Consider the following 12,428-nt stretch of genomic DNA (forward strand, 5'->3'; position numbering starts at 1 on the left):
TTTACCAGGGGTACATTATTGCCAACCTTAGAATAACAACAACACAGACTAACCCAAATTTTAGCTTGCTTATGCTCACGAAGCCATGATACCTCACAGTTTGCAGCAAACTGTGAGCTCAGATACCGTATTTTTATTAACTTCTCAGTTCAAACTGAGCATAAGTTATTTAAAACTATTGGTAATATTACCTTTAAACCTTCAAAGGCAAAATGCAACACTTGGAAGATCCTGCCAGTGCATTTGACAGCAAAGCAAAACCTTTGATACTTGTTGAAGCATGTCTTTGTACCCTAAAACTCCCTATGAGGACCTGAGAGCAGGTGCTCCACACCTCAAGCCTGAGTCTAAAAGAGTCATTCTTATTCAGGAGGCAAGCGGGAAAAGTCTTTATCAAGCATTTGTAACCACAGTTTCATGTGATCTTTTTGCTCAGTTCTGGTAATTGCTTAAGGCCTACAGTAATTGAACCCTCTAATAGTGGAGTGACAATAGATCAGTAGCATTGAAGAACTTAGGGAGAACCAAATACAAAAAAATCATAAAGTCAGAGTTCCAATAAGTTTACATTTAGTACAGAATTAAGACATAGCTACCCGTTAGTGCTTAGAATTTTTTGATACTATTAAAAACATAAATAATTATTTTTAATGTTCATTCAAAAAGTTCCAGTGTCACTGGCAGCTGATGTAATTTCATGAGTGTTATTTTTTTCCAAACTGGTAGTGGAGTATTTCCGCCGTAGATTTTGGCTCCCTACCAGTTGTTTTCTCTCTCCCTGCTTTCTTAGAAATTTAAGTTTTTGCAGCAAGACTGCTGTGTTCTAGTCAGTGAAGATTTCGTTTCCTTAAAAAAAAAAGTCTTTATTTGCACAAGGCTTGGTGTTTTTGTTGTTGTAAAATAGGAGAAAGTGTCTTCTAAATATCATGGGAGCTGCAAAGCAGTCAGCTTCTCTGATATGTATAACTTAAAACACTTACTAGGAGAACTCTACAACACCCAGATTGTAGGGTTTTTTAAAAAATTAACAACAACAACAGCAACAAAAAAAACATGAAAGAGAGAGAAAGTTTCATATGGTTATCAACATCACCTTAATCCTGTTGCCCTTATTTCCAAAACAGTTACAACAGCCAGGCAGCCAAAATGCACCATCCTTAGAAATGTAAGGAGTGGGGAAGGAGTGGTTGTTGTGGTGTTGGTTGTTGTGTTTTTTTTTTTCCCAAAGATTAGATGTGCAAAATGACGCTGTCGTCGTTTGTTGTACTCCACTTTCTTCACTTGTGGTGATCTGTTCTGTTCGTTTGCACGTGATGCCATTATTTGCAGGTGAACACCTCTGTCCGCTCGCTACACGTGTTGCACTTCACAAAGCAGCACCAGTGGAATTTGCAATTACATTGCCACACCTTGGTGTACTGGTGTGTGTTGTACCCTCTTCCACAGCACATCATGTCACACCCATCTGCATTGGGAGAGGTACGGTTGCAGAGTCGTCCCTGGGTACCTACGCTCCCCGTGGAAGCATCTTCCTCACAGTAGTTGGGTGACTTTTCAATGTACACTAAATCTGTCTCCATGGGTTTCTGGTAACTCTTGATCTGCTTGATCTTCAGGAAGGTTGGCTGTCTTAGTCTACTGGCTCGTACCACCTCCACTTGCACTGCAGCATTGTATTTCTCTTTCAAAATATATCCAATCTCTCTGAACTTAGGAAGCGTGGTCCAGCAGGTCTTAGTTGTGCAGGAGCCTGAAACTCCATGACACTTGCACTCCAGTTTCATTCTCTCTTCAAGAACCTATGTGTACAGACATTTGCATATTGTTACTGCAGGAAAATGGTAATGCAAGCTTCCCTAAATCTCAGTCTGTTTAGTTCATATGAACGTTCACTACTGCTGGTTGAAATCTTTCAAATGCACACTTATAAATCTTCTCACCTCCTAGCAGAATGCTGATAACACATTTTATTTTACATGGCACCTGGGCAGAAACAGAGTGTTTTGTCATTGGATTACTTTTCCAAATATTGGAGATTGTTTACTGAAATTTCAGGAGACATGTCTTTAGAGCCAAAGTAACTCATGGAACTCCAGGAAGTTAAAAGAAAATTTTCAAAACATTTTCATTTTGAAAACAGAAGAAAATATGATTTTAAAAGTGTTGTAAGAGTCAGACTATTTAATCTTAATTGCTTTAAGTAACGTTCATAGAATGTTTAAAAAAATTTGACCCACTTTAATGTCATGGAATAATATTTACTATGTGGTTGAATAACATTTGTATTCACTGCATAATTAAAAATTTTGCCTATACCAGCACTGCTAATGCCAGCGTACTTACTAACTGTTCAACCCACAGAGCTTACCACCCCCTTTAAAAGCAGCTCTCCTTGCACTGTATAGCCCAACTATCTCAAGCACACGTTCAGCCACAAATACATTTTTTGCACCGAGGCAACAATTGCGCAACGTTAGAGAAGAGAAAATCCACTGAAGGGTCCTGCTCAGCTGTGAGCAGAAGAGAAATGGGAGCATTTATTATTGCTATTGCTAGAAGACGTTGATCCAGAGGACATTAATCCCATGTCAGATGGTCCCCAGAAGGGACCCAGATTAGTGGGTTCTTCAGCTCATGCTCCACTGCTGATGTGCCGGGGCTGGCACGTCCCTCCTTCCCCGGGCACGGGTGTATTCCCAGGGGGAGGCAGGCAGATGCCCTCCCGCTCCATCTGTGCGGCGGAGGGGAAACCAGCCTCACGGAAGCGCGTCTCTGTTTTTCTGCCCTCGCGCTACCACTTAAGCCTGACCACAATTACACCCACAGTCATCATTAGCTTATGAAAATCAAGGCCTACGAACAAAGCAAACTGATCTTTCCCTTTTGCAATGGGATGCTAACAAAGAAATATGAGCTACCAAGCTTGTCTTAAAGCATTACTGATGCTGCAGACCATCTCCTGTAGCGGTTTCGTTGCAGATCCCAGAACATGACTGAAATGGGCAAAGGATAAAAGGGCCGAAATCTGAGTACAATGGCATAATGAAGTAGAAGGGAAGTAAAAAATGCTTACTGCTTAAGAAACAGGCCTTAAAATAAAAGCTGTACAGATCTGGTTATCCCTGCAAATAGAGGGCACCCTCCTGAGTTGTTCGAGTTTCACTTAAATTGTATGGTTTGGTTTTTTTCCAAATTTCTGGGGTTTCGATATTAAAGAGAATATTTGGTTTTGATTCTCCCATTCCAACATACAGTAGCAAGTACAAGGTAGCAGAGCATCGTATTCAAAAATACCTTAGACTTTCTGCAACCACAGACTTTTCCCAGGTCAAGGTCAATTTAGCCTATCAGAGGTAGAAAAGGTGATTTCTAGGTAGGTTTACTGGGTTAGGGAAGAAGTTCCTATAGCTCCAACTACTCTAAAAAACAAAATCTGCAAGACCTTGATGAGCTGCTTTTTGCGGACTCTAGGAAGGCCACTGACAAACTCTATTGCTTTCCTGTCTTCCCTATGAAAAAATGAGAAAACTTGCCACTTTTTGTTGCAGTGGCAGCATGTGAGTGGCAGTGAGTAGAGGAATGCCTTATGAAACACTCCAAGGTCTTTCGGGGATCTCAGGGGTCTCTTCTGGTGGCTGTGCAGAAGGATGTGATTTTTTCAGACCCACCCCAACAAGATTCCAATCCTGTTCTGCAAATCTGAGTTAAGATAATTTATTGATATCTAGATGTGCATGTGGATACATATAAAAGTGCTTGTAGGTTTTGGTTAATATTGCTGAATATATTTTTCTTAAACTAGTCTGTTTCTACAGCTTTCTCAACCAGTGGGCAACATGTAGTTGCACCCAGAAGAACTGCAGCAAAATCTGTGACAGAAAGTGGATGGAGGCAACCTTGTCTACATGGTCATCAAAGAGCACAAAGATTTAAGGACTTCTAGGAAAGCATTACCCATGGGTTGCATCTACAACACCTATTCATGCTCTTCTTCTCTCTCAGTAGTAAATCTTGGCGAAGAGTGCATGTTTTGTCGTGTTCTGTGCAAGCTTCTGATGTCTGGTTTTTGGTTGAAAAGGTCAAGTCAGTAACTTGCTCAGAGAGTGGGAGGAGGTGAAGCTTGTGAAGCTCCTTGTTGCTATGTGGGCTCTACACTCTGGACACTGGTCCAAGAAGCCTCCATCTCTGTCATTGATGTGCTTCCCTGATACAACAGACAGTGTCACTGTTCCTGAAAGACAAATATATTGCCCATTCTGGTGTCCTGTGTGATATCTTTGTGTATGTGTATTTATATATGTATGTGTGTGTATATAGATATATGTTTGCCTGTATGTGTGTGTATTTGGTTGAGATGCTGCCATTTATATACCACACTGCCTGGCACCCTCTGTAGTACAATCTCCAGCCATTTTACCCTAAATCTTGATTTCTTTTTTGTTGTTGTTGTCTTCCTGAAGGTCTAGTTTCGTGAGTCATTTTGCTGAAGAGAAATCTGATTTCACTGATGTGTTTTTTCAAATGTTCCCACTGTTTATGATGGTGGAAGAACTTGCAAATGCAAGCCATGCAGGCTCAAAAAGTTTCAAAAAGTATTAATGCCTCATCCTGAAGCCAATCTCATGGGGTTTTTTAATTTTTTTGGAGGCTTCTCTCATGAATGTGGAATGCTTGGGGTTACAACACTGAGCACAGGCCCAATCATCAGGTAGTTAAATTCCTGAATGCTATAATTTGTGTGCCCACAGTCAGCTGTGGGTATAAAATTGTGCCCAGAAACTTGGAGGTCAGGGAATACAAGGCCCAAACTAAGCAGATTCTAAGCAACTTTTTTCTTGGGGTTTTTTTTCCCCTCTTTCCACCCAGATGCTGCAGAGCGTTCCTTTTGCTGACAAGCCAGCACACTCCAGCTTTCCCAGAGGTCCATCTGTCTGCCGTGGTACCTTGTGAAGCTTCCCGCTTGCCAGCAAGGTGCTGCCGGACCTGGCAAAGGTGGCAGGGTTTGGCCCGGTTTGCTCCACGCTGCGAATGAAGAGCACTTAATGTTTTTCTTCCTAAATGTCCCTCCAGCTCAGTTTTCCTCAGCAAAATTCCCAGCGAAGCTTTGACCCTGAGCCTTAAAGGTACTTATTTACTCAAATCTAATGCACTGTGCCAAGCTAGGTGCCTGATTAAAGATTGCAAATCATTAGCTCATACGACCTGCTCTCTCAGCAGTTTCATTTGTCATATGTCACTGCCTCATATCTAATCTTGAGTGGTTTACAGCAAGATCTACCTCCCAAAGTAAATTCCCATCGTTGGACTGTGCTGCCTCAGACTAATCGTAGGAACATTCCTTAGGTCCCTTTTCCACATACAGGCCCTCTCCACCCCAGTATGATCTTGCCAAGTAAAATTTTCTAACTACTGCTACTTTGTTAAATGAATTGTGAAATATAAAGTTAAAGCTTTCTTATCCCACATATTTTTGTACCTATATAAATCATACACTGAAAATGCAATCTGAGGATTGTCCGCTGCCAGTTAAGTAGTAAAAGACTTGTGAAGAATGAAATAAACCAAAATAATATGCATGAAAAGAAATCTGTTTCTTCAAGTTCCATATCTAGGCCCAACTGCATAACATCAGATACAGTTTCTGTACATATTAAAAATCCTATCTGGATAAAATATGTAAAAACAATAGTAACATTTTGTGTGTGTGTTTGTTTTGGCTTGTCTTTTCTGGTTTGTGTTTTCCTTAGTGGAAATACACATTTTTGGACCAGATGTTGAATGTAACAAAATCCATATTACTTTTTGACTGCAGTATCAAAAAGAAATGGAAGACTTTAGGAGTTTTCCCCCATCAAATATTCAAGTGATCAGCTTTTGTTTTGGGTAATAACAGTACCAAAAGAGATGGATCCTGGTCAGAAGATGTTACCACCCCTTTGATACTCATGCAGCTGCAGCCCAAAAGCGAATGGCTTGCTGATGATGTGTGGGCACTGGCTAACCATAGTCTCAGAGCAGCCTGGGGTCCGCTACTGCTGACAAAACACTGATCTTATGGACCCATCTGGGAAACAAAGTTTAGTTTGTTTGGGTTTGGTGTTTTAACTCAGATAACTAGGGGTGTAACTGACGTTAGTAAGGTATCATAGAATGGCCTAGGCTGGAAGGGACCTTAGAGATCATTTTAATCCAGCCTCTCTGTTGCCAGCAACACCACTTCTTGACTAGATCAGGCAACACATGGGGACCGAACAGGGATTGAAACCGCAACCTTGGTGTACCAGCACCATGCTCTGACCGACTTAGCTAACCGGCCCCCTAATATAATGCTACTCCTCCAGTACAAATGTCCTGAAAATATTCTTCATTAATAGCAGATCACAGAGGCTGAGACTGAGTAGTTCTCCTGCCACATTTCCTCGGGTAGTGCCCAGCCCTGTGAAGAGAAGGCATGGAGCCAGCAGGAGAGGAATACGGTTGCTTCAGCTGAATGTTTTTCTTTCTGCTCCTCTGTGAGCTCGATCAAGCATCAAAACAGTATTTATGCTCTGTGGGATGGGAGATGAGAAATCAAACTACTGCAATTACTCATTCTCTTGTTGCATCCCTATTTTTCTTATTGTTTAGTTTGACGGGAGCAGGGAACATCTGCTTTGCGATGGGTCAGTATCCAGCCACAGCATGAGATTCTTTTTTCCTGGCACTTGCCAGAGCTCAGCAGGGCTGGAGACCCTCTGAGGTGCCAAGAGACACGAATTCATCTCCTCCTGCCCTTAACCCACCTGCCCAGGTAAAGTACCCTTTCCTCTAGTAACCCCACTGAATGCATTAACAAAAAAAAATAAATCTGAAGTTGGCCCACTGCTTTCTTTACCCAAGTTCTCCTCTTGGCTAGTGGGAAATAAGCCTGGGATTTTGTGATCTGCTTCCTATCAGAGGAAAGCCCCTGCTGTTACATGGTTGGGCTATAGAGCCTAACCCATCTGTGCCTCTTCCCTGCTAAGTTTGAGCAATAAACTGCTGCCATTAGTTAAAATTTTCTGAATTTATCTTCAGTCAATTGTTGCAAAAAGTAAAAAACTTGAGAAGTGTCGTTCAGATCATGCCCAAACAAAATGTGATTGCAATTTTTCACTCTCTTTTCTGTGGAATTTTCTGTAAATCTTGATGGTAACATTTTAAGTATTGTCTTAAAGGGTTAAAATATTTCATTGTTGGTTTTATTCTGTCAGGCAGGATAGAGATGTCAGGTTTCAGAAGATGTAGTAATGCTTAGCTAGATGAACAATATCTCTCTGCATTCATTGCATGGTATGCAAGTATGTGCATTTCTAGAAGAAAATCTTTTAGCAAGTCCTAAAATACTTGGCTATGCCCCCCTCTAATTTTAAAGCAAAATATTCAAAAAATAGGGTAGTACCAGATGTAGCTTCTGGCAGTCAATGTTAAGGGTGTGTATCTGGACGAAAGAAAGCCGGCTAGTGAATCCAGCCCAACTGGAAGCAGGAGAACTATCCTCATGAGATTTTGAGCCAAAACTTGCATATTCAGGACATATGGATAAGCATTAGTTATCCATCTAACCCACCCAAGCTGTAACACCAAACTTTTTGAAATTGGGTTTATATCTGTCTGCAAATCAATTTAAGTGGGAAAGTGGAAAGTATGCCATGAAGCACAACTATTTAAAGCTTTTCTTTCATGAGTGTTCTCACAAGGGATGTACACTGAAATAGTTTGTCTCTTTTAGAGAAAGAAACTTTCAGCAAATGATGGACTCAGGGCTGTAAAACCTGGAAAGTCACATTCTTTAAATCGCTGAAATGTCTTAGGAAACAAAGTCACATTTTTAAGACTATCTTAGGCTTCTAAGAGCATAAAATTAGTTGGTTTTCACTTTTGAAACGGGGATTCAGCTTCCACTGTGACTTCAGAGCATTTCGACCAGAGTTTTTTTCTAGGCATTGCTTCTAATCTTTATGCCCTGTTAGGTGACAGTGAGGACAGACTGCGACATAACAGGGCTTGTTGTGCATCTTGCAGAAGTGAACTTGTTAGTTTAGATGTTGCATGTGAGACAAAGTGAGCTGACACTTTTTTGCATATTTTAGGCACAGACAACTCATATAAATATGTATAAATATCCATAATTATGTACACACACATAAATGTGTGTGTGTGTATGTGTATGCATACATATAATGAATGGTGACCAACAAATCACCTCATTATCTGTTCTACAGCCGAAGTATGTGAGCAAAAAAAACCCAAACCCTTCCTGGTACCACAGTCCTGTGGCACCAGGAACTGTGAGAACAAGCCATAGCTTAGATGGAAAAGTTCCCTAGTAATTGAATAATTTCTTCTGAAGAGAGTCTAAATTATTTTTTTTCATCCCCACACTCTTATTGTTTCAAATGTAAAATGAGATACTGTCATCTTCCAGGCATTCAAAAAAAACAACAAGAAAATCCCATCAGTATTACAAAGGAGTAAATATTGGGACGGTACCAGGCTGAGTTGCTGGCAGTCAGTGTGATGGGTGTGTTTCTGGAAGGGAAAGGCTAGCTTTTTCTCCGCATAACCACAATCATTGTCTATCGTAAGAGCCTAATTGATTGATAAACTGTTAGAAACATTTCTTTTCTGCTTTTTTTGGTAAAAGCTGTGATCTGCTACCAGTTTGTCAGCATGTTCTTTCAGCTCCCCCCTTAAAAACAAACAGAAAACCCCATCTTTATAACTGAGATTGCTCATGAGAGCTGGTCATTGTTTTGAAGCTTTCAACAAAAAGTTAAGATTAATGATGTACATTCCCAGATGTTACTCTTTATAAGTTCATTTATCCCAGAATAAAGATACTTGTTTCTAAAAATACATGGTAGAAAAAGCTGTCTCATAAAGCAGCATCAAAGCTTACTTGGTTTTGGTGGTATTTAATTTTTCATTACTCTATCAAAGTTTTGCCCACAGATCTCTCTGTAATCATTCCAATTTGCAACAAGCTATTCTTTCAGTAACATTTGCATTAGACTCACACTAATCTTCCTTTGGGGGCTTGTTTTCATTTACCACACTTGTATTTTCCATCCTGAATCATAGTGGCCATTTAAAAAGAGAGGGTGAAATTATCTGCTTTGCTCTTTTACACAGCACGGTGCTGTTTTGCCACAAAGCAGAAATCTTCCAGCAGTAGCATCTTGCGTCACCAGGAATCTCTGAGCATTTATTTCTTCCAAATGGCATCTGTGGCAAGTTTATTATTTTGTCACTGGTGCTATTCATTACAAATTTATTAGAAACTTCACAAGCTTGCAGTTAGCTGAAACAATTCTTAGAAATGCAATGTAGAGCCATTATAACATGCAATGCGGGGCAATTATGAGATTTGTTCTTTCAGTAATCAGAAATTCCCTGAAAAGCCTAAATACAATATGTTTTCCAAGAAGGTGCTTTATCAGAGCATCTCAGCCTCAGACTCAACTTAAAGAGCCCCCAGAATTACTTCCCCGCTCATCTGCTTGCAAAGTTTGTGTAATTATTTCTACAGAGTGCTGCTTTTTCCTCAAAGAAAAATTCTTCAGGACTCTGTTTTTGACAACAGTCAAATACCAGCAGGCCAGCTTTGGAAACATCCCCATGACAGCAGAACATTATGGTAACTGCTGCAGTTACAAACGCCTCTGACTCCCAGACCCGTGTGGGACAAGTGCTGGGAGAAATTGAGGATGGGCAAGATTCCCACCCTAGCACATGAAAAATCCCATGTCATGGTATAAGGGAGCATCCAAATAGTTGCTCTGGGGGGTAAAATTGGTGATCAGAGTCCTGAATAATGATCCTAACAATGACCTTCTGGGAAAGGTTTAGTAAGGACATCAACGTTCATCAAGGGCATCAAGGGCCTTCCATTGACTTTAGAGCAAGCTGAAAATAACTGTACATGGGGTTGGGAGATCTTTGCATCCTTTTTGTCCTCATGCTTCTGTCCTAGGAGGCTCTGGGCTTTAAAAAGAAGACTGAAATGAATATAGCAGATTTTTTGGCTAAATATTGTTGTTCTTACCTAACTCAAAAAAGCCAGTTCAGTATGACAGAATAAGAACTCTGAGCCTTACCATTACAGAGGCAAATCCAGGGTTTTTTGAACAGTGAAAATGCTGTGAAATCTCTGTAAAGAGCTACAAAAGCATATTTTTCTTTTACTGTCTTGTCATTCTCATCCTAAGATTGAAGATTATTTGAAAACTACTGAAGCAACAAAGAAGTAAAATAATAATCTAAGTTGCCTGTGCTCTCCTTCTTTTTATTCCTATTCATAACAAGGGAAAAGTATCCTTACTTTGGTCCTTAATAATGAACCAGAAGCTTGACTCCAAACTGTTCCTAAATTTTAAGACAAGTCACAGTCAGAGAAGAAGGATGGTACTAATAGTCTTACTCAGAGAGGTAGAGGCTTTTCCCAGTTGGGCTGTGAGATTTTTGGAAGGGAAAATGAGCAATATGGAGGTTCAGTGTTGCTGACACTTGCTTCAACAAGTGTCCAGACATTAACGCAGTTATTTCTGACTTGAATGTGATTAAGGACCATTTGGAATACATTGGAGTGACGTCCACACATAAGCAAAATATCCTGATTTCAGATTTTGTATCAGGCTCACAATTCAATCCACATCTATCCAGGACCGCCAAAACTGTCAAATTTCCAGTAAATGTAGGTCAGATTTCAAGTTTGCCTGAGTTCTCAGAAGGGGCTTGTGATTTCACATTGAAATTGCACAAAACTATGGCTGCTTTTGTAAAGGTCCAACCCAGAAACAAAGAAAATGTATCCTAGTTTCCAGAGGTTTGTTCTAACCTTAAGTTTCAGTCTTCAATTCAGAATGTTTCATTTATACAAATAGCAGATGATCTCAGAGGAACCAAAATCACAAAGTACTATATACTGTACAACTTTGCAATTTCATTTCATGGGAATGTATGTCATAACACCAACATTATTTCTAAACACGACACCCAAACCATCTTTAATATGAGCACATTCCTTGCGATTTGTTGGATTGTACTTAAAACCAGAAAGCTACACCAAATCCTTTCAGTCATCCTTAGCTTTTGAAAGCAATACGATGCATTAATGATTACAATGAATATATATGGGTATAAAAACAACTGAAAAATGCCAACAAGGAGTGGGTAAATTACAAAATACCATTTATGAAAAGGTGTGTTTGTGAAAAAAAACTCTTGCATTTTTAGTATTTACAAACCTTTCTATTACTATCTTGAAAACTTGAAAGTGAATGTTATCATTTGTTTTTGCAAGAACATTTGGAAGAAGTTAAGTTTTAGAAATACTAAAAGAAATGCATTTGCATGAATGCTACCAGAAATATTTGTAAAAACACACACTTCTTTTGTTTGCTTATGTCCCTCTGCTTATGAAATTCTGATGAAGAGTAAAAATATAATTTTCTTAATGAGAATCAGCAATGTAGTCTAGTGGTTACTGGTCTATATTTAGAACCGGGGGACCTGGGACCAGTGCCTGTTTCAGATCCTGAGCCGCCATCTGTCCTTGGGCAAGGGACTTCACTGTTCTCCATCTATGCATCTGCTTTTGTTTTTTTGTCCCTCTTTCACATCTAGACTGTAGCATGTTCAAAACAGGACATGCATCAGCATCTCTGTAGGGGTGGCACAGTGCCTGCCACACAGCCACTCTAAGCAGGGATGGTAATGCATCTAGCAGTATTAAATGCTCCCTTGCACATTTAACATGAGGCTTCCACCTTCTTTTGTATCCAAACACAGTGCATGATGTCAAGGTGAAATGCTCAGCTGAAAGAAGTTATCAGACCTGGAGCTGGTCTTCCAAGCTGCAAGTCTTCCATACAGCTGTGTGAGGTGCTTTTACACTCGTGGCAGCAAGTTTTGGGAAAAATAGATTGTACCCTTCTTAAGGACTCTTTTCTGTCTGGCTCTTCCATCAGCTGCCTCCTTCACATCTGGATCAACCATCATTCAAATATCAATCCTGACTCTACACTTGAGGTTATGGTCTGGGGGAAAATGCTTTGAAGGGTATAACAAAATACCTCCTGAGGTAGTTATGTATTATGCAGAAAGATTTGTTATACTTTTTAAATGGCAAGCTTTGAGAGCTATGAGGATTGTTATTCAATGGACGTAAATTGGCATAGGACCGTGATGTTTATTGTTATCATTGCAAGCAACTCTGTCATGGTTGTAGACATGAAACTATTTCTTTTTCCAAAGTGACACTTATACGGCTGTTTGTAGCCTGCCATTGAGAAATGGACAGTTGTGCATTTACTATCAAGTGTGTATTTCATTAGAGCTGTGGTCAGTTAAGTGAGTTGGGTTTTTTTTGATGGAATAAATACCTGCAAGTGCTGTGGGAGTTCAGC

The 12,428-nt window shown here is 40.0% G+C and overlaps 1 protein-coding gene across 1 annotated transcript in view; it reads right to left on the reverse strand.

Moving 5' to 3' along the window:
• Window positions 1–1,086: 1,086 nt before the first annotated feature.
• The window catches only part of LOC104280855 (protein Wnt-7b), a 39,666-nt gene continuing 28,324 nt past the window's right edge, over window positions 1,087–12,428 (reverse strand). The window contains exon 3 of the mRNA XM_009878641.1: window positions 1,087–1,799. Within this exon, the coding sequence (XP_009876943.1) occupies window positions 1,320–1,799 (480 nt within the window). The 3' untranslated portion in view covers window positions 1,087–1,319. The remainder of the gene's footprint in view (window positions 1,800–12,428) is intronic.

Source organism: Apaloderma vittatum, unplaced genomic scaffold (genome assembly GCF_000703405.1).
Source record: "Apaloderma vittatum isolate BGI_N311 unplaced genomic scaffold, ASM70340v1 scaffold27061, whole genome shotgun sequence".
Taxonomy (NCBI): domain Eukaryota; kingdom Metazoa; phylum Chordata; class Aves; order Trogoniformes; family Trogonidae; genus Apaloderma; species Apaloderma vittatum.